Source organism: Xenopus laevis, chromosome 9_10L (genome assembly GCF_017654675.1).
Source record: "Xenopus laevis strain J_2021 chromosome 9_10L, Xenopus_laevis_v10.1, whole genome shotgun sequence".
Classification (NCBI taxonomy): Eukaryota; Metazoa; Chordata; class Amphibia; order Anura; family Pipidae; genus Xenopus; species Xenopus laevis.
Genome location: NC_054387.1, coordinates 80,456,158 through 80,478,936, shown reverse-complemented (window position 1 = coordinate 80,478,936; position 22,779 = coordinate 80,456,158). Strand labels below are relative to the sequence as shown.

The 22,779-nt window shown below is 38.4% G+C and overlaps 1 protein-coding gene across 2 annotated transcripts in view; it reads right to left on the bottom strand.

The window, feature by feature from the left end:
- Positions 1–22,425, bottom strand: part of ube2e3.L (ubiquitin conjugating enzyme E2 E3 L homeolog) — a 41,557-nt gene extending 19,132 nt beyond the window's left edge. Inside the window, 3 exon segments of one of the 2 annotated variants that reach the window (NM_001096743.1) lie at positions 12,541–12,591; positions 20,259–20,483; positions 22,358–22,425. In NM_001096743.1, coding sequence (NP_001090212.1) covers positions 12,541–12,591; positions 20,259–20,452 — 245 coding nt within the window. In that variant the 5' untranslated portion in view covers positions 20,453–20,483; positions 22,358–22,425. 2 annotated transcript variants of the gene reach the window in all.
- Positions 22,426–22,779: the final 354 nt, after the last annotated feature.

Genomic DNA, 22,779 nt, shown 5'->3' with positions numbered 1-22,779 from the left:
AAAAATGTATCCTGTGTGGTCTATACTTTCCAATACTGACCTTTCCAGTCATGGTTTTATTTTTTCAATTGTTAGCATGACCATAGAAAACAGGGAGCAGTTTAATGGACAAATGGGAGAACAGCACAAATTTACAACACATAAACTACAAACAAAACTACAAAAAAAAAAATGCAAAGTTTTCTCAATGAAACTTTAAGGGATTCCATTTTATGTTCACGTGTGCTTCATACCAAACAGAACTGTGGTTAAAAGCAAACTTGATGCAAATTTGCAAGTCACCCTGAATTAGTCACAATTAAAACTTAGATATGAATTCAGGTAGTGCCAATCTATCTGCTTGCACATATTTAATGGAATGGCCGCAGAAACTTAAAGGATTGTAATCATCCCTCATCTCCACTCAGTTTAAATAAAGTTCAGCATAAAATAGATGGAAATTAGCAAGGATTTTTAAGCAACATTTGTGCCATGTAAACACATAGTAAGTTGTAGACAGATGTACATATGCACACCTGCCAGAAGGAGATGCAAGCAAGACCCAATGCAGTTCTCAGACAACAGGAATTCCAGCTTCCAATCGGGTTGGCCAAATATTTGACCCCATATATGGGTTCAACATACAATCCTACAATTAACAATCACCCTAACATAGCAATGAATATGAACATCAAAAATCAAAGAGCGAAAGGATGGTTGTCTTTTTGCAACAGCTACAGTATTTACATCTTTTAATTGAGTAATTTTTAATATATACCCATTCATATACAAAAGCATGAAAAACATGATTTGCCTCCTTCCTAATGCTTGTAGAACTGCAGATTTGTCACGCTTTGTTTCTGAACTTTAAATAAAAAGTGATAGACAGAGTATCAGAGAAAACATACAAGACTGTTTTTTACATTATTTCATAGGTATTCAACACTGGTCGCCATGTGAAAAATAAACTGCCCTTTAAGCTTAATAATGGACTTTTAGTAGCAGCTTTAGCACACAGACAGAATTTTCAGGTGCAGTACAGAATGTATGGTTCCTTCAATTATGGCAAGTTTTCCAGTCCCTATGGTAGCAAAGCATCCCAACACCATATTTGACAGCGGTTTCCACCAGACATCAATAGACCTTTGTTGTCCAAAATGTTCCACTTTTGACTATTCTGTCCACAGAACATTATCTCAAAAGGCTTGGGGATCATCATCCAGATATTATTCCTGGCCGACAGTTGTTATTTTGCTACTCTACTATGCGTTCCATGAACAATGACTTTAGATGAGGCTTTATAAAGGCTTGCTGTTCTTTGAATGTTCTTTTGAGACATTTTGTGACTTACAAGATGAGTTGCTGATGAAACCCTGGAGTAATGTTGGCATTTCTAGGAGTCTTCATTTATAGTTAATGGCGCTCAATGCAGTCATCACAGAGCCTTAGAAACTGCACTGTAACCCTTTTTAGAGCATTTTAACAACTTATGGATGCGTTAATGGCGGAGCTCATCTCCATGTAGTAGCGTCTCTGGGCCGGTCGCAGCTCTCGCAAGAGTTTTGCAACTTCAATCTGAAACTTATAATGCTTCCCGACGCTTCTTGCCCACATGTAGCGCTGACCGATATATCCACCAGAGTCGCTGCTGGTAATATCAATGCGACTTTATTGGAACACACAATGTGACATTGCTGTGGCAGTGGGTGTACAGATAAAACTGACGTGTTTCGTGCCTACATACTTGGCACTTCCTCAGATTCAACAGGCCTGGTAATGCCTGGCTATGTTAAATCAAATAAATCATTATTAATTACATTTTGTAAACTGGCTGACTAGATAACTAAGTGAGGAGTTTATTTTTCACGTGTGATGTGGGTGTTTGATAAGTTTGTTCCTTAAATAAAATTTAAAAAAAGATTATGTGTTTCCTTTTGTCCAATTACATTCAGCTTTACAACTAAGCAGTAACAGGGAGATCATGTTCATGTTGTTGTCACATAATTTGCATATAACCTATTGATATCATCAAATTGTTGTTAATCCTAAAATAAATACAAATATAAATAAAACATGTTCAAAGTGCTCTCTGCAGTTGCCTCCTTTTTAAAAATAAATGATCCATTTTCCACATACACAGCTGAAATTTATTGTGGGACTATAAGTACAGGGATCACGTCCTCAAGCTGAAGGCTTCTCATGTACAATGTACATTTAGCTGACAATAATGAGGCTTTATAAATTCCATTTACTTTCTTCCACACTGTAAATATTTTACATACCGCATATATGCCGTGTAAGATAAATCTCTAAAAGCACAGCTGTGATGCATATTAAATGTATCTGGTAGATGTCAAATGCCTTAGATCAGACAAAAGACAAGGTAGAAACATACTGGTATAAATGTTTCCTTATCAGTGCAGTTGTACTATAGAAAGCTAAAAATGCCTCACATTACTATATTGCCAACAGCCAAAAAAAGTTACATAATAGTTGTCAATATAGAGGTCAAGGACCCACAGTTACAACTGGATATTGTCAAGAGAGAGTAAGGGGAGAGCTCAGCACATGATAGCTTACATTCTACAACTTAGAAATATACATATTACAATATAATACACAAAAGCCATGAATATCTTGTAAATTATATCCTTATAAACGGTGAGTAGTGATGTCATCAGTTATAAACGGTGAGTAGTGATGTAATTTCTGTCACATGACTCACTAAAATTTGTGTATTATAATAAATAAAGTACCCCCAGTTGTAAAATATGAGGATATTATAAGTTACCTCGGAGTTCCATGACCTTTATAGGGTCATGAAACTCCTCGGTAACTTATAATATCTTTATATTTTACAAGAGGGGGTACTTTATTCACTATATAAATTACTGTTTTGAAAAACATTAGTTTAGGACTATTACAAAATTGTGTGAAATGGGGCTACTTAAAAAGTGTTTTAATTTTTGATGCAGTGCTTCATGGGCTCTATTTTGAAAGCAAGTCACAAGGGCATGGGATTTTGCCTAAACCGATCTTGTGTATTCAGATAATTGCACCCATATGTCTCTCCAGACAATTACAGTTGATAACAGCAAGAATTCCAAAACAGACCCTTTTGATGCAGTACAAAGACTTTCCCCATTTAAAAAGCTGTAGAGGCCCAAATCCACCTCTGGTAATACTATAACATACATTTCATAAGCAGAGGAAATAAAATACTATACTAGTCTAGTATAGTTGACTCTATATATTCTAAACTAGTCTAGTTAATTCTTCTGTGAGCTTTATCCACATTTGGCCCACAAGTGGGTTGGTCTAGTTTCCATTAGTCCACAAGGACTTTAGTAGACATAAGAAGCACATTCAGACCCACTGCAGAACATTTAAAAAATAATAAAATAGTTAAGAAAAGTGCATTTTTTGGCTTGAGAAATGCACGACCGCTCCAGATGAGAAGTAAAAAGACTATGCGCGCACATATTTAAATGCTTCCAGACATACCAAATTAAGATTTTACAGTGAAATGGAAAACCTTTGGAATTCTTCCCAACATTGCAAGTAACAAGCGTCACTGGCTCCCATTACTATTAAAAATGTGGACAATTTAAGAGGTGTGAATATAAAATGTGACTGCAGTCTCACACACCGCGACAAAAATGTTTCTCCGTTTCTTTTGTTGTGGAGAATTCGCTAAATATTTTCTTGGTAAGATATAATTGTCAGCTGGATAAAACCACATGCTTCAATTAGAGAGCTGGCAAATAGCCATCGGGACAACAACCTGCCTGTCACTTGCTAGACTGAATACACAGCCAAGTCAGAATCTGATAAAAATAAAAGCACTGATCATAAGAAATATAAAAAAGAAAAAAAGAGAGAACACGTTAACCAAATAAAAAATAATAAAATGGCTCAAATTAGCAAATCACTTTGAGATGTTATCCTTCCAGTCCTCTCAGTAAGTTGGTAATGTTTTCATGATAGGGAGTTAAACTGCAAACAATCTTTATTGCTTGAACTCTTCTATACAAATACAGTTTCTAATTATTCTAGCTACGCTAGCTTGTCCTCTAGACCTTGCTGGGCATTTTCTGAATTTTCCATGTGTTTTGTAACAGTGAAAAAATATTGCAAATGGTCTCCAAAGCATGTGCATTGGGAATCTTTGGGTGGCAATTATCAGTTGAATCAGTTGGAAGTGCTAGTGGGTGGCAAAAAGTACCAAATGTGACTCTGACTTAAAGGAGAAGGAAAGCTAGAGAGGCATTTTATTGCCAATAGATTAGCTGCAATAGTACAAGCTAGAATGCTACATTTATTCTGTAGAATGTTTTTACCATATCTGAGTAAAAAGCTCTAGAAGCTCTCAGTTTGTTTAGGATAGCAGCTGCAATATTAGCTTGGTGTGATATCAATTCCTGCCTGAGTCTCTCCCTGCTCACTTATAGCTCTGGGCTCAGATTATAGCAGAGAAGGGAGGGGGGGGGGGGGAAGAGGAGCAAACTGAGCATGCTCACGCCGCAGGCAAGGAGGTTTAAGATGAAGGCAGGAAGTCTGATACAGAAGCCCATGTGTACACAATAGAAGAAAGAAATGCATTGTTTCTTTTGACAGAGGACTCAGAGCAGCACTACTTTGATGGTTTACCGGTATATGTAGGTAGACCTTTCTAATAAGGCTTACTTAGTTTTAACCTTTCCTTCTCCTTTAAAGGAGCAGTTCAGTGTAAAAATAAAAACTGTGCAAAATAGAAACATTTTTTTACATTTTTTTTTAATATAATTAGACAAAAATGTAATGTATAAAGGCTGGAGTGACTGGATGTCTAACATCATAGCCAGAACACTACTTCCTGCTTTGCAGCTACTCTGAGTTAGTCAGCAACTTCAAGGGGGGCCACATGGGACATAACTGTTTAGTGTGTTTGCAATTGATCCTTAGAATACAGTTATGACTCATGTGGCCCCCCTTCAAGTCAATGATCAGTGGAAACCAAGAGAGCCGAAAAGCAGTAAGTAGTTCTAGCTGTTATGTTAGACATCCAAGTCACTCCAGCCTTTAGATGTTACATTTTTGGCTAACTAATTATACTGAAATTAAAACATTTTAATTTTGCACAGCATATTTATCCAGTTTTTATTTTTATACTGAACAATTCCTTTAAGATCGCCTTGCTTTAATAATTGCATACGTTGTAGACAGTACATACCAGGTTGAGTTCGAATATTTCCCTTATTTAAACCCTCATCACAAAACTGCACAGCAGAATAATCAAAGTGACAAAAAGACACTCCTAAAAGAACACCTCAAATATCAAAGATAAACATGTATGATGCCTATAATGATGTCCCTATATCTCTATGCACGGTTAACATTGATAATGTTATTAAAAAAAAAATATTAAAGGGGCAGTTTACCTTTAAGTATGTTATAGAATGGCCTACGCTTAGCAACTTTACTGGTCTTCATTTTTTATTGCCTTCTTTTGACACACAGGAGTGAAGGATTCGAATTAAAAAAACTTCGAATTTCGAAGTATTTTTTGGGTACTTCGACCATCGAATTGGTTAAATTCGATCGAATTCGAACGATTCGAAGTAAAAATCGTTCGACTATTCGACCATTCGATAATCGAAGTACTGTCTCTTTAAAAAATACTTCGACCACCTACTTCGGTAGATAAAACCTACCGAAGTCAATGTTAGCCTATGGGGAAGGTCCCCATAGGCTTGCCTGTGATTTTTTGATCGAAGGATTTTCCTTCGATCGTTGGATTAAAATCCTTCGATCGAACGAAAAATCCTTCGATCGATCGATCGCAGGATTTGCGCAAAATCGTTCGACTTCGATATTCGAAGTCGAACGATTTTAGTTCCCAGTCGAATATCGAGGGTTAATTAACCCTCGATATTCGACTCTTGATGAATCGGCCCCACAGCTTTCAAATGGTGGTCACTGACCCTAGCAAACTATTGCTTTGTGGAGCTACAAATGTATTGTTCTTGTTACTTTTCATTACATATCTTTCTATTTAGGCCATATATTATTCATAGTTCAGTCTTCATTCAAAACACTGCAGGTTGCTAGCAATGTTCCCTCTAATTCCTTCTTGCTTAAAGGGATACTGTCATGGGAAAAAAACATTTTTTTCAAAATGAATCAGTTAATAGTGTTGCTCCAGCAGAATTTTGCACTGAAATTCATTTCTCAAAAGAGCAAGCAGATATTTTTATAATCAATTTTGAAATCTGACATGGGGCTAGACATATTGTCAATTTCCCAGCTGCCCCAGGTCATGTGACTTGTGCTCTGATAAACTTCAATCACTCTTTACTGCTGTACTGCAAGTTGGAGTGATATCACACCCTCCCTCCCCCCCCCCCAGCAGCCAAACAAAAGAACAATGGGAAGGTAACGAGATAACAGCTCCCTAACACAAGATAACAGCTGCCTGGTAGATCTAAGAACAACACTCAATAGTAAAAACCCATGTCCCACTGAGACACATTCAGTTACATTGAGATGGAAAAACTGCAGCCTACCTGAAAGCATTTCTCTTTTAAAGTGCAGGCACAAGTCACATGACCAGGGGCAGCTGGGAAATTGACAAAATGTCTAGCCCCATGTCAGATTTCAAAATTGAATATAAAAAAATCTGGTTGCTCTTTTGAGAAATGGATTTCAGTGCAGAATTCTGCTGGAGTAGCACTATTAACTGATGCGTTTTGAAAAAAACCTGTTTTCCAATGACAGGATCCCTTTAAGTGTGCAAAGATCAGAATAAATGCATATTTTTGTGTTTTCACACAAAATTCTGTGTGCACCACAATTTGTTGGGTGCGCTGGGCTCAACATTTGTGTGCACGAGCGCACAGCTTAGAGGGAACATTGGTTGCTAGGGTAATCTGGGCACTAGGAACCAGAAAGCTGCAGAAATCAAAACTGGAGAACTGTTGAACAAAAAGCTATAGAATTCAAAAACAGCAAACAATTGAAACAAATTTTAATTTGTCTCATGCTATCACTCATTATATTATACTACAAGTTAATTTAAATGTTAACAACTCCTTTAGACAAGTTTTACAGGAATTTTTGGGGTTATTTATACTGTATATATAATACTGAACCAGGCAAAAAAAATCACATTTACTAGCACATCATGGCAAGGGACGTATCTATGCTATCAGACATTGTCTGTAAAGTGTTGTGCAGCATGCTCATTCTTCATAGCTATATTTCCTTTTTACTTGCCTAGGTATTGAGAGACTAGCAATATTTTTCCCAAAGAGTAAAACTATAATTGTCAAGGCCAGCCAGTGACTCCACACATGCACTTTAACAGGTCCCAGACTGTCCAAAGAATGATTTAGCTAGTTCTCTGTGGTGCAATTCCAGTGACATTTTCTTGGACATATCACTTGCACAAAGAGTCCAGACATGCACCAAAAGCCACTCAGCCTGACTGAAAAGTGGCCTGTTTGTATTATCCAACTTGTATTAGTCACTAAAAACTAAAATATTGCATAAGCCTCTCAATCTATGAAAATAATTACAATGTGTCTGATATTTTTTTTTATATAAACCATCTATTAAATCCTTTGGTAAAGTCATATGTTTACAGTACATAAAGAACTAATAATGCCAATTAATCTTCAGATACTATTTATTTCTATTCTATTCTTCACACATGTAAAGAAAAAAAAAGCCCTTTATTGGTTTAATGACCAAGATAAAATGCCAGCAATGGAATCATACAGGCAATGTTGCAGCAAGATGAAATCTCCAAGTCTGCTGAACGCCAGAAGGAAGTATTTCCAAGCACTTAATTTGGCAGGAAAAATTTTAAGCAATAAGTAATAATAAAAGTAGTAGTGTGTTATTAATGGCATACAGTTAAGTAATTTATAATGCCATGGTTCATGTACGTCCACTTAAAATAAATTGGGCAATCCAGACACATTTAGTTCCAAAAACAAATAGGCCTCTTCAGGCTATTTTTGTGAACCAAACTTGAAATGTTTAGGTTTTAAGTTCAGGGCTGCTGTCAAGCATAACTCAACAGCTACTTCGGCTTTTTGGCCCTAATTTTTGGATGCAAAGAAAATCAGCTCAAACATATTGGAAGACTAAAGTGCAGAAAACAACTGTAAACCATGGGGTTGGTAAAAAGAGATAAACTACAGGTATGGGAACCGTTATCCAGAAAGCTCCGAATTATAGAATGGTCATCTCCCATAGAGTCCATTTTATCCAAATCCAATTTTTTTTTTAACAATGATTTCCTTCTTCACTGTAATAATAAAGCATTAGCTTGTACTTGATCCAAACTAAGATATAATTAATCCTTATTGGAAGCAAAACCAGCCTATTGGGTTTATTTAATATTTACATGATTTTCTAGTAGAATAGTGTAGTAATAAAGTATTTTCTTCACCAATTTGTGGCATTATTATAGTATGTAGACGCGAGAAATCAAACTGTTCGCATGCACTGAGTTCAAACCAGCTCTTAGGGTAAGGCCACACCAGGCGTTTTGGGGAGATTTGGTCGCCTGGCGACTAATCGCCTCGTCTTTGCGGCGACCAATCTCCCCAAATGCCTTCCCTCACTCTGCGCTAGCTTAAAATGAAAAATTGCCGGCGCTAATCACAGCACTAATCACAACGCCCAGTGTGGCCTTACACTTAAGGTATGAAGAGCCAAATTACAGAAAGATCCGTTATCCAGAAAACCCCAGGCCCCGAGCAGTCTGAATAACAGGTACCATACCTGTACGTTGAGTATCATCAAAATGTCGGCCAGCCTTCTCTGTTTTCTGTTTAACGAACATCTGGAGATTCTTAAACTACTTTTACAAAGGTTCGCAAATCCATCTGACAAACCTTACATCGCCTGCACTGAATAATCAGCAAACTACATATGAGCTTAGATGCATTTGTCAGTTTAGCCCAGGGGAACAAGGCTTGAGAATGTAGTGACCTTGACTAATGGCAGAAATAAGCTAGTATCTACGCTTGCAAAAATCACAATCATTTAACAGACAGGTGTGCACCCATTTCAAGTCACAATAACAGAGAAAGACCATATATTTTCACTTTTTTTTTTTGCAAATCAGCAGGCTGCTGAAAAGTACTGTAACAAGGTCAATAAACATGCACAGAAAGCTGAAATAATTTCAATGCAGATAGATATAAATACATTATTATATAGATTACATTTACATCAATAGCTTTATAGAAGTGACTTGACCCCAGGCATTAAAGAAGGCTCACTCTCAACTTAGGATGTCGATACATTGATAATAGAATTCAATAGCAATGAAAACAGTGTCTGACACGCTGCCTATTCTTCCCCATCCATCACCCACTTTGCAGCAGCTCTGATACAGTCAGATAAAGAGGTCTCTTGGAAAGCTTAGAAACGTGCTCAGCAAAGCTGTTAGAATTTCAGATGAAGAGAAAATATGATAAATGCGCCAATAAATATCTACCAAAGATAAACCTGAAAAAACCATGACAATTTACACCAGGAATAACACGGAGGAGGAGATCCACAGAACATTTTAGATATCTAAAACAGCTTCCACTACTTCAAATTAAAATTTTTCCAGTGGCAATTATTAAATCAACTGAAAAAAAAGGAAATATTGAGGAGATAATCACAGGCACTTTTTGGAGGAAGCTGTGCCTTACTCTACTCGCTAATACAAACGTCCATCATATAATGCCAGTAAGTGCTCTTTACTTAGGCAAACGTCAGGCATTAATAAGCACCGAAGCCAAACATCAGAAGCTGGCCAAGTAAAATCACATTATTACATGGATGTGCAATTCAGTAAACCAGATAGATGGGGGGGGGGTGATACTACTAAAGCTTACCCACTATCGAATACCCTATGAGACTTTTATGGAGCAACTCTGGTGTAATAGGCATCTAATAAAATACAAGTGCAATCTGAACCTCTTGAGTCGATCTGACACTGGCAGTCACAAATCCCCCATGAGTCCTTAATCTAATCAATTCCTAAATTAAGTGTAATACTGTATTTTGCTCACAAAAGTAAGGGGGGGGGGTTACTGCTCCTCCATCTAACAATGATACCTTTTTTCTGACCTTATGTGTGTTACATCAGTTTAGGAACACTGAAATCTCTTCTCATTTATAATGGTTTACTCAGGATTGATGAGAGATGGCAACTAACATTTGTAAAGCTGCATGCTCTGATATACGATGACTGAGGCTCCCTGTTTTGTGTGTGTGTGAAACAGGAGCATAAGCTATCAGTGCAGCCAGGATTTTTAAAAATGAGATCAGATTTCATTAACTCGTTATGTAGTAACATTGGTAAGAATTTGCTCAGGAGTTTAAGGGTAAGGCCACACTGGGCGTTTTGGGGAGATTTGGTCGCCTTGTCTTTGCGGCGACCAATCTCCCCAAACGCCTTCCCTCACTCTGCGCTGGCTGAAATGAAAAAAAAAAAAATGCCGGCGCTAATCACACGCGGCGGTTCGTTTTCCAAAGTCGCCCGAAGTTGAAACTTTTCATTTTAGTCGGCGCAGAATGAGGGAAGGCGTTTGGGGAGATTGGTCGCCGCAAAGACGAGGCGATTAGTCGCCAGGCGACCAAATCTCCCCAAAACGCCTGGTGTGGCCTTACCCTAAGAGCTGGTTTGAACAGTTTGATTTCTCGCGTCTACATACTATAATAATGCCACAAATTGGTGAAGAAAATACTTTATTACTATACTATGCAATAACAATTATATATAACCGAAAGAGTTAGCCTTATCACATGTCTGTTTAGTTAGCATTTATACAAACACTGATAAATTCAGCAAATACTGTAGGTTCCCGCTGCATCTGAATATAAAATATTTATCCATGTACCCTAAAGAGCATACACAGCTTTTTAATTACAAATACTTGGCAATGGTGGCAAACCAAGTACAGGGATGGGGTATGTTATGCAGAAACCCGTTACCCAGAAAGCTCAGAATTAAGGGTAGGCTGTCTTCCATAGACTAAATTTTATCCAAATAATTAACATTTTTGAAAATTATTTTCTTTTTCTCTGTAATAATAAAGCAGTAACTTTATTCAAACGGAGACATAATTAATCTTTATTGGAGACAAAACAAGCCTTTTGGGTATATGGAATGTTTAAATGATTTTTTAGTAGTCTTCAGTATTAAGATCCTTTATCTGGAAAACCTGTACAGGTATAGGATCCATTATCCAGAAAGTGCTGAATTATGGAAAGATCCATTATCGGGAAAACCTCAGGTTCCACACATTCTGAATAACAGGTCCCATACCTGTACCACTTATCTGTTGAAGTCACATATTAGGAAATAGGATAAAAATGAGACACGCATACACTTTTACATTTACATACTAAGGTCAGGACTAGACAATCGTGAATCTCGGCCTGCGTTTCTCCGCTATCCCGCTATTGGTCTGTTTGCACCCGGAAGAATTGTTCAGGTGCTCAGGTGTAGGCAGATACAGCGGATTTTGCCGCCAAATCGAGACATTTTGTATTTTGCAAAAAATCTGGCCGGCGTTGAAAAGGCAAGTGGAGCAGCCGGTTAGCGGTGAATCCACATTGCTAACATCGTCTGTCCCTAGCCTAAATTACACACACCTATGTATTGAGTTGAGTATAAACACCAGATTAGCACATAATAGACACGGATAATAAAACTAATTTGGTAACACAGAGAATAGAAGTCCATGGTATACACAGATAAATACCAAAAGGCTAATGTATCAATATGTTGTCATGCATTGTTATATCATGATCTTGCAACTAATAGACAACAGAAAATCAATTGCTTCTCTAAATTCTAAAGTCAATTAAATGCAAAGCTCCTTTCCGAGAAGCACTGTACAAAACACTATGCAACATTTATCAGCAATCATCACAATCTCTGATGCGAGAAATAGCCTTTTCTCTAAATTTCTACAAGCTTAGAGGACTTCCACACTTGCAAAGTTCACACTAGCCAGCAAATCTAACAACTTCTGGAGCAGTAAACCTCTTACAATATAAAACACTGAAGAAAAAAAAATAAGAAATAAGAAAAACAAATTGTGGAATCAAATCATTAAAGAATGCCAGCATGGGTTTAAAAGGTGTGTATTATTGTGTATAATATTGAAAATATACAGTGGTACTCTGCCCTTATCAATAACTACTTCCTAGCAATAAGCATTACTGGATGTTTTAAATGGAGCAAATCTGAAACATATAAATATCCTACAAAAGCAGAAGACTTAATCAATGCAGTGGCAGCATAAACAAAACAACTACATTCAGACAATATGCTGCTTGAAACCTCCCAAAAAGGCATAATTATATCCCAAATGGAAACTGGATACTTGATTATTAATAAAAAGTTAAGAATTTGTATCTTGCAAAGAGTGTCAGAATTTTGTATCCATCAGCTTTAAAAGTTATTTCTAAACAAACACCCTGTGCTAGACATTTTATCAAACCAACTTTCATTAAACAAAAAAAAAGAAAAAGCTGATTTAAATGAGTAAAACTTGAACGTACCTGCAGTTCGGAGGAGGATCAAGGGTTATTTCAGCCAACTCCTTCTGAATCCTGCAAGTGAAATGAAAAGAGAGCTGAAGCACTGGAACACTCCCTGGAAAACGAACGGGGGAATTACACTGCCCTCTACCATAATGTTGATAAATGCAAGATTGGCTTTGCCTTCAGTAACGCTAACATGGCTGCTTCCTCTTTGTTCTCCGAGGCAGAACCCCAACCCTTTAGCAGAGGAACTTAGCAGCTGGCTTTTCACAGCTTAATTTCAGGCATTCAAGCTGAAAATAGGAGAGGCTGAAAGGCAATGCGATTGCCTTCTCAATAAAGTGAATTTGATTAAGGGCTAAACAGTTTTTATAAGAAAGATTTCTTGTATAAGCTTATATGCAAATGAGCCAGGAGGGGAGGGGGGGAGCTCTAGTATTTTGACAATGACTTTAAAGCAGTGTTAGAGTGCTCTTAGCGAGGCAGAATTAACGAGCTGTAACATAAGCAGTGAAGTTTTTTTTCTTGCCTCCTGACAGCATGTTTTTTTTTTTAAATTTATTTATTTTAACAATTTACAAAACCAAAATAACAATTCATCTAAAAGAACCAGCAGAAATAAATTTCACAGTGATTTTTTTTCTACTTTATGAAGAGAATATACCTTTGTATTCTTGTATATAAGTAACAATTAAAAGATAAATTACAAGTTTAGTAAGTTAGTTCAGTAGGGTCAAGCACACAAGATATGTATAAAACAAATCTATTTATGTTACGGCCTAACCAAGCAAAATTAAAATTTGCAAAAATAGGGAAATTGGTAAAATAAATGATAAACAGTGTGTCAGACAGAAATCAACACGCAAGGCAGTACAACAAGCCAACCTTGTGGATGTACTTATGAGTGACACTACATACTTAAAAAGAAGATTAAAGTCTGTTAGAGGTATGGGTTCTATTATCCAAAAAGCTCTGGAATACAGATATGCCATTTTCCATAGTAAAACATACAATTCTTATTTTTTTCTCAGAAAGTAGACAATATGTTGCATGTTTAAGTACACATATCCCCTGCAAAATTGTTTTGCTAACTGGGGATGAAGGCCTATAGCATTTCAGTTTGGGGAAACAATTTTTTTTTCTTGCACAGGCACAGACAGGCAGTCTATTGTCCAAGGCAACTGCCAGCTGCACATATCTCACAAGTGTCCCAACTCTGGGATGCTCATATTTGCCTGCACACACCAACACCAGCTATGCCACAAAGTCCCAACCTGGGACAATTGTGGAATATCCCCAGACCAAAATAATTAAACTCATCACATTTCTACAGCTAGCAACAGTCTCGGACAAAACCATGAGTGGTTGCACCATGGTCAGCAACAATATTGTTTTTCCACCCTGGAGATGTGTCCTTAAAGGGGTTGTTCACCTTTAAATTAACTTTTATTAGATGTAGAGAGTGATATTCTGAGACAATTTGCAATTGGTTTTCATTTTTGATTATTTTAGGTTTAGGAGATATTTAGCTTTTTATGCAGCTGCTCTCCTGTGTGCAAATTCAGTAATCTGGTTGCTAGGATTAAAATTACCCTAGCAACCATGCATTGATTTGAATAAGAGACAGGAATATGAATAGGAGAGGGTCTGAATAGAAAGATGAATAATAAAAATAAATTTGTTGCCTTACATAGCATTTGTTTTGTTAGACAGGGACAGTGAAATTGAAAGCTGGAAAAGGTCAGAAGGAAAATAATGAAACTATAAAAAAGACAAAATTAAAAGTTTGCCATTCTATAGCATACTAAAAGAACCACCCTTTAATTAAGCCAGCCTAAATCCAAGCTGACATCAAAACAATAATTTGTCTTAATTGTTTTTTATGTAAGGTATGGTACACTGCATTATGGAAAATACGAGACAACATAGCATTTCAGCACTCAATATATCGAGAAGTATATAAAGTCAATTTCAAAATGAACCCAAAATCAAAAACAACTGTGGCACTGATAATTTATCTCAGAATTAAACTACCGTAATCTACCCTAGCTGCCTCTGACTCTTGAAACGAAACCAGTTGATTAACAGACCAGGGGGAGAACTTACTTCTGCTAAATTGTTTCAAGAGTAAGAGCCAGAAAGGAACAGCTTTTAATAGCAGTTACATTTCCAAATAGCTATAAAACTATTGAAAAGTTTTAATGTACATAGGAAAGTTGACTGGAAGTACATTTTATTTCCTTATGCTATACCTTTAAAAGTTGCAGGAAAATGTAAAATCCAATAAAGTCCAGCAATACAAAAGGTTTTGGTTAAACACACTGCATGCTTAGGGCAATGACCCACAGGGAGATTTGGTAAAATGCACTACCGTGGATGACAAATCTCTAAAGTTGGGTGCTTGCTAGAAACTTCGGAAAGCTGAATAACCATGTATGTTTTTGCACCTGAGATTTACATTATTGCCAGTGTGAAAGGAAGATTTGTTACCTGCAGTAGCTCAGATTTAACCATGGGAGACAAATCTCCCCATGTGTCGTCGCCCTAGGGTTGCCCATTGCTAACAATACTCATGCAATTTTTCCGTTGTTAGTTCTTGTACTTGGTGTAGGTTCTCTCCCTACAGTTGTACTGTGGATTTTACCAAGTTAATTGGAGTGTATAGTTTTTTGTGAAAGTTGACATTACTACTATATTTTATATAGCACCAACAAGTTCAATCCCTGTCCTAATGTTGTTTACAAAAAAGGTCCCTATCACATTAACACACACTTTGACCAATTGTACCAGGAGCAAATTGATCTGCCTATAGGTTTCTAGACTGTGGAAACCAGAAAAACCCAGAGGAAGCCCAAATAGACATAGGGAGAACATACAAATTCCTTGCAGATAGTGCCCAAGCCAGTATCAAATGTAGGGCCCCAACACTGCAAGGCAGAAGGGTTACAAACAGTACATTATTTGCCAAAGGGGGAGCTCACCATTACTAATAATGATCCATTATAAACAGCTCAAATTTAAACTTCACATGACACCAAACTTTTTTAAATATTAAACAAAACAATGTACAATTAATTCATTTCATTAGCAGATCAAGTCATCTTTCCTTACTGCAGCTTTTCTTTGAAAAAGAGGCTGAGACAAAGAGGCAAGAATAGTCACTGATTCCTTCCTGTTACAGTTAGTTGTAAAATTCATTAGTGTGGGACAATGCATTGTATCAGCCTGAAAACGATATTAGCCACAGTTTTGGCTAACAACCACACAAATGCAAACACCTCAAAGTAACCACAATGGGAAGTCATGTACCGCAATCCAAAATCTACAAGTGTTCCTGACAGTCAGTGAGAAAAAAATAATTTCATCACTTAAATACAATATACAGTCATATTAAACGGTTTGGGACCCCATCTCAGCCTGCATAATAATTTACTCCACTTTCAACAAAAAATATCAGTGGGATGTCTTTCATTTCCCAGGAACATCTGAATACTGGGGTGTTTCCTGAACAAAGATTTTTAGTGAAGCAGTATTCAGTTGTATTAAATTAAATGTGAAAAACTGGTTGTGCAAAAATGTGGGTACCCTTGTAATTTTGCTAATTTGAATGCATGTAACTGCTCAATACTGATTACTGGCAACACCAAATTGGTTGGATTAGCTCCTTAAGCCTTGAATTTCATAGGCAGGTGTGTCCAATCATGAGAAAAGGTATTTAAGGTGGCCAATTGCAAGTTGTCCTCTGAAGAGTGACAGCATGGAATCCTCAAAGCAACCCCTTAAAAAGATCTCAAAACAAAGATTGTTCAATATTATGGTTTAGGGGAAGGCTACAAAAAGCTATCTCAGAAGTTAGACAGTCAGTTTCAACTGTAAGGAATGTAATCAGGAAATGGAAGGCTACAGGCACAGTTGCTGTAAAACCCAGGTCTGGCAGGCCAAGAAAAATTCAGGAGTGGAATATGTGGAGTTTTGTGAGAATGGTTACAGACAACCCAAAGATCACCTCCAAAGACCTGCAAGGACATCTTGCTGCAGATGGTGCATCTGTACATCTTCTACAATTCAGCGCAATTTCCACAAAGAAAATCTGTATGGCAGGGTGATGAGATAGAAGCCCTTTCTGCACTCACGCCACAAACAGAGTCACTTGTTGTATGCAAAAGCTCATTTAGACAAGCCGCAGTCATTTTGGAACAAAGCGCTTTGGACTCATGAGACAAAAATGTAGTTATCTGGTTATAACAAAAAGCAATTTGCATGGCGCAAGAACACCGCATTCTGAGAAAAACACCTGCTACCTACTGTCAAATTTGGTGGAGGTTCCATCATGCTGTGGGACTGTGTGGCTAGTTCAGGGACTGGGGCCCTTGTTAAAGTCAAGGGTCAGATGAATTCAACCCAATATCAATAAATTCTTTGGGATAATGTTCAAGCATCAGTCACAAAGTTGAAGTTACGCAGGGGTTCGATATTCCAACAAGACAATGACCCTAACCACACACAAAGGCATTTATGCGGGGGGGGGGAGTACAATATTCTGGAATGGCCGTCACAGTCCCCCGACTTGTATATCATTGAAAATCTATGGGATGATTTGAAGCAGGCTGTCCACACTCGACAGCCATCAAATTTAATTGAATTGGAGAGATTTTGTATAGACGAATGGTCAAAAATACTGCCATCCAGAATCCAGACACTCATCAAAGGCCATAGGAGGCGTCTAGAGGCTGTTACATTTGCAAAATTAAGCTCAACTAATTAGATGCAATATCTCTGTTGGGTGCCCAAATGTATGCACCTGTCTAATTTTGTTATGATGCATATTGCATATTTTCTATTAATCCAATAAACTTTATGTCACTGCTGAGATACTACAGTTTCTATAAGGCATGTTATATATTAAAGGGAAGTTGCTACTTTGAAAGCTCAGCCAATGATAGACAAAACTCCAAAGAATTAAGAGGGGTTCGCAGACTTTTTCATATGACTGTACATATGTTCTAAGACAGGATGACTAAACATGCAGGCAGCACATGAGATTTTTACACTTAAAAAGGACTACCATCATCAAAACTGCAAGGATGAGTAACCAAAGAGATCCTACTCTAGTATAGACAATCCACAACACACTGATTCTGCAAATGACACATTCAAAAATGAAGGAGACACATTTACCTCTTGACTTTCTGGAGTCGGTGAAGCAACATCAAATACATTAGGAGATGACATAAAATGATTTTAATTTGAAGATATATCCTGGTCAAATATATTTATTTGATACACAATTATACAAGGATTTGTCACGTTAGTATTTTTTTTGTCCATAATTCTAGACAACAATCAGGCTACTGTCACCCACAACAAAACTCTAGGTCAACAACTAAAAGGTTGCAATTTACCTAACCCTAGATAAACCACGTAAGTTGTCTAACAGTGTCTCATTGTCATAGGCTTGGAAAACATGTGCCGTGGATGAGCCAGAAGGTGCTCACAAGGCCAGAACATTCCCTCATATATTTAATAAGCACACCAAAATACCAACTACTCAAATAAATAAAAATGAATACAGTCTTGACTTGCCATGGCATAATTCTTTCGACTTTACGTCACACGGTATAACAGACTAAAACAAACTTGTTTTTGTTACACAATTTTTAAGCAGAGTTGACATGTTGACTGCAATAACAGAACTATGTTCAGTGGAAATTATAAGCAAAATTAATGATAAATACTATTAGAAAAATACTAAATAAGCAGCAAATAACAGTGAATCAGATACAATTAATTTCAGTAGCAAGTTATAGAATTTTATAGGATTGAGGGACTTGATAGAAGCTTTCATAAACCAAAGCAACATGTTACAAAGCACTGTGATATGTTTAAGGGCAGTGTGGAGGCATTTTCTCAGCCGAATGATGGATAACTCTTGGAATTGTTCCCCATCTTTTTGAATGGTAATTGTCTAAATGGGAGTGCAATAACACATCAGGCAACTATTGGTCAGCGATGCTGAACTCCAGGTTTACAAATGGCAATCACACACAATGATTTTGATTATCTGGACCGCAAAACATCAATTGCCACAGTCTGCCCAAACACGGGGCAATTCAAGAGAATATATCATTGTTGGGATCAAAATCCCAAACTGGAAAATTGTTCAGCCAGTAGAATAAGGTACTAAAAAACAAGCATTTGGCCTCTGCCACTTCCCAGGATGGCAGCAAGCATAAATAATGCCCCTGACAGGGCAACTGCAACTGGAATATACAAGTATATGTCAAAGTTGCCTTATTAGACAAGAAAAGGGCCAATGCAGTGCATAAAACATTGTCCTGTGGATGAGTTAGAAAACCCATCTTTAAAAACCCAATTTTATTAAAATGATGATGCTTTACAATAAAGGATGCCTGGTCAGAGTCTGCAGAGTCCCTGGGCAGGTTGAGGGCAAAAATAAAAGCATCTTTGAGGGCCACATTGAGCTCTACACTAGGACTGTTAATAAATATTAAATCATTCACTGTTCTATTAAAGGGGTTGTTCACCTTCCAAACACTTTTTTCAGTTCCGTTATTTTCAGATTGTTCCCCAGAAATAAAGACTTTTTTTCAATTAACTTCCATTTTTTCACCATTTTGCCAAAAATGTTGAATCTAAGTCTAAGTTCCTGTCTCTGGTATTTCAGTCAGGCAGCTCAGTAATTCAGGTGCCAACTCTAAACGGTTACAATTTTGCCACATTTAATCGATACATTTCTCAGCAGCATCTCTGGAGTATTAGCAACTATTGTATCAATTCTAACAGCTGCCTGTAATGAAACCCAGAGATTCTGTTCAGCAGGGACAAAGATAAGAAATGTATCCACTAAATGTATCCATTTAGAACAGTTTACAGGGTCGGCAACCCCCTCCCCTGCCAGGGCTGCTTCAGTAGGTGAAAAATGACACTTTACACTTCAATATTACAAAAACGGTCACAGATAGAAAATAGAAAAAGTCATTATTTCTGGTGATCTATCTGAAAACAACTAGTTGTTTCAAGGTGAACCACCGCTTTAAGCAGAGTGCTGCTATGTGACTTCGCTTAATACAGCCCCTTAGACGACAGAAATCTAGCTATATAACAGATTAGTAAATTGTCGGGATACTGAAAAACCTTGTCAAGGTTCTGGTTTAAAAAATAAAAAAAAAAGATCACTGATAAAACTGTGGATACCATCACAACTAATTGCTGGCTTACTTCTGCTTTCACATGGCAGCTTTGGGTGAGAACAAATTTTGACCACTTTTGAGTACAACTCTTTATGAGAGGTAGTCATAAAAAACAATTTTGTGATCTACGCTGACCTGTACAATGCAACAGCAATATCTGCATGACCAAGGCTCCAAACATCATAAAATCATGTAATATCATAATGACTGTTTAAATGCACAACTAACTTTACAGGAGAATCCAATGTGATATCCAAGGCCCCGTCTGTTTAAGTCATTTGTGTGCTGCTTGTCTACTTTTTTCCTTTCCATTTTTGTGCACTCCCTAGGGGATTGTTAGAAAGCACATGCCAAACAAAACATGGAAAGTGGTGTAAAGGCAGAATGTATGTGAAGAGAAAACGGCTTTAATTTCCATCCAAGCTCGTTCCAAGACACACATTAAAAAAGACACAAAAATTCATGTCAACACTCCCCGTGGGAACCTGCGCTGTGTTTAATATCCTGTATCAAGTGGTTTATTACCTTTTAGCACTAGTGGACAGCTTAGCAGTGGTTTTACTGGACAGTTTGGTGTTTTTCTTTTGTTGGACTGCCGAGGGCTTTCTTTCTTCTTGTTCTTCAGGTTCTGGTGCTGGTGGGTCTCGCTGATCAGCATCTGAACTTCCACTGCTGGTACTAGGACTTTCATCATCTGACCGCTGTCTATCACTAGACATGTTGATGGACTTTGTTTCTTCTTGGTGCAATCTGTAAAGACAACCAGAAGAATGCAGATGAATGAGAAAGTAAACAATACAATGTTACATAACTAGATGCCACTGAAGGTCTTACTGGTCCCCAATCAACTTAATTCTGATTTATCAATCCATTAACACTTGAAGTCGAACTTCTATAGAGATAATACAGGAAGAAACCAACTTTGAGAGCACCTACAACTTCCAGACCATTGCTCACATCAACAACTAATAAAAGACTCCCAAATACATTCCCGAGTGCAGCAGAAAGACATGGTCTACAGAACTCCAGTCCAGTTTGACATGGATCAAAAGAGAGGCTGCACGGCAAAACATATAAATATGCAACAAACACTGGATACTAATAGTTACAAAGTCAATATTTTCACTGGGGTTTATCACTCTGTAATGTTTGCGTTTGTCTCATTGGGGGGCAGAAACACAATGCTCTACTTGCCACCCATTGGCATTTGTACGATTAAGGAAGGAGAGGAGCAGGTTATAATATTTACACCAGAAAGGTCCAACCTAAAGACTCCAGCTTAAAGTGACAGTCCCAGGTAACCTCTGTTTATCAGGATGCTTCATGTATCCTTAACAAGAGCAGCGGAGGGGTGCGGATAGGTTTAAGACCCCCAGGTTTGTTCTCCTATCTTACGCCAACAGATCATAGACTGGACATTGCTGATTTACTCTTCACATGGAATCAATACTGCAGCGCAGACAGTGGGGGTATCTACAAGCCAAAGCTGCAGACTTCCTCAAAGTCTCACTGTAAGAAGTCCAGCCTATACAGCCCTCTAGGTTCTGATAAACTACAACTCCCAGATGGGTCGCTGCCAAGAGTGCAGATGGATCTAGTTGAACAGCTCCCCCAGAAAGTGGCAGGTTGAACAGTCCTGATGTTGAAGAGAAGGGGGCCGAGGAAAGGTCGTGTTATAGGGACTGAGAAGGGAGGGGGAAGAAGCAGCAGCAGCCGCCGGCCAGTGTTTGTGGTATTTGGGGGGGGGGGCTGTGAGACTGGCCACTAGGACTGACACAGACAATCCAGAACTTCAACTCCCAGCGTCCCTTTTGAGCTCTGCTAGACAGGGATGTTGGGAGTTGTAGTCCAGCAGCATCTGGAGCGCCATAGGTTACCTATAGCCCCGCACTAGGATATGAGCTTGGTGTATAGTGAGGCTTGGAGTCACTGGAGCTCCCTCCTCCTCCTCCTCGTTGCCTTCTCCGGGGCTGAAAACAAGAACAAAGCTCGCTGTCTCTCCCCGCCTCCCCTTGCCGCTCCGCCGCTTCCCCATTTACCTCTCAGGCGCGCCGGTCCCTGCTCTCCTCACGCCACCGCCGCTCTGTGTGGAGCTGACTGGGAGGGGGTTTCCTGGGAACGCAGAGCCGGGGAAAGAAGCAGGCTCCGGCCGGCTGCCGAACATTGAGAGTCGGAAGAAAGGAGGAGGAGGTGGAAGGGGGGTGAGGAAGGCTGCCTGTAGTGCTTTTCCGCAGGCTGATGGTGGCGCTGATGAGGGAGGTGCGCGTGAGCGGCCGGATTCGGGAACAGAAAAAAAAATAATCTCGGGCTCGTGCCCAAAGCGGACGCCGCGGGGTTTTCCGATTCTCCAAACCCCGCCCCTCAACAAACCCGCTCCTCCCCCAGCCAGCGCAAAATGGTGAAGTCAGCAAGTTCCTGCGCGCTACATGTGCGAGTGCCTGTTCGGCTGGCTGCTGGCTTCACCACAGCGCATGAGGCGCGCTCTACCGTGCCAAGCCAGGACAAAAGAGTTCGCTTCCTTCGCTGCCTGTTTGCGCCTTTTAATGACATTGTACCGAGCCGAGATTCTGCACAAGACATCCAATATATGGCTGTTTCGCGCCGCTAATTGTTTCTGAACTCGCCTTTCCGTAAAGTTTCTACTTTTCAACCTCGTTTAAACTCTTGTCGCAGTCTGTAAAATAAAATGGCCTATTATCCTCTGACCAATCAGGCTTGATTTAACGCTGGTGGGTTTAGGCTAGCTTTATTGGCTAGCTCCTACTCCCAGCACCTTTCCTACTCCCAAAACCCTGCAAGTATATGTTTCTTAAACAGTAAATAACCTAAAACTAGAAATGGAACCATCGCCATGCTGATGAACCCATGGACAGGAGCTCATTAACACAGTATAGACTATAGATATATGTAGAAACAGAATAACACTTTTAGCCAATTTTACATGAACAAAAGCCTCCCCACTTGTATTTATTTAGGAGCACAAAGTACTCATAATTTCAGGCGGGGCTTCCTTAGTGAATAAATAAAAATAATCATGTAACGAAAA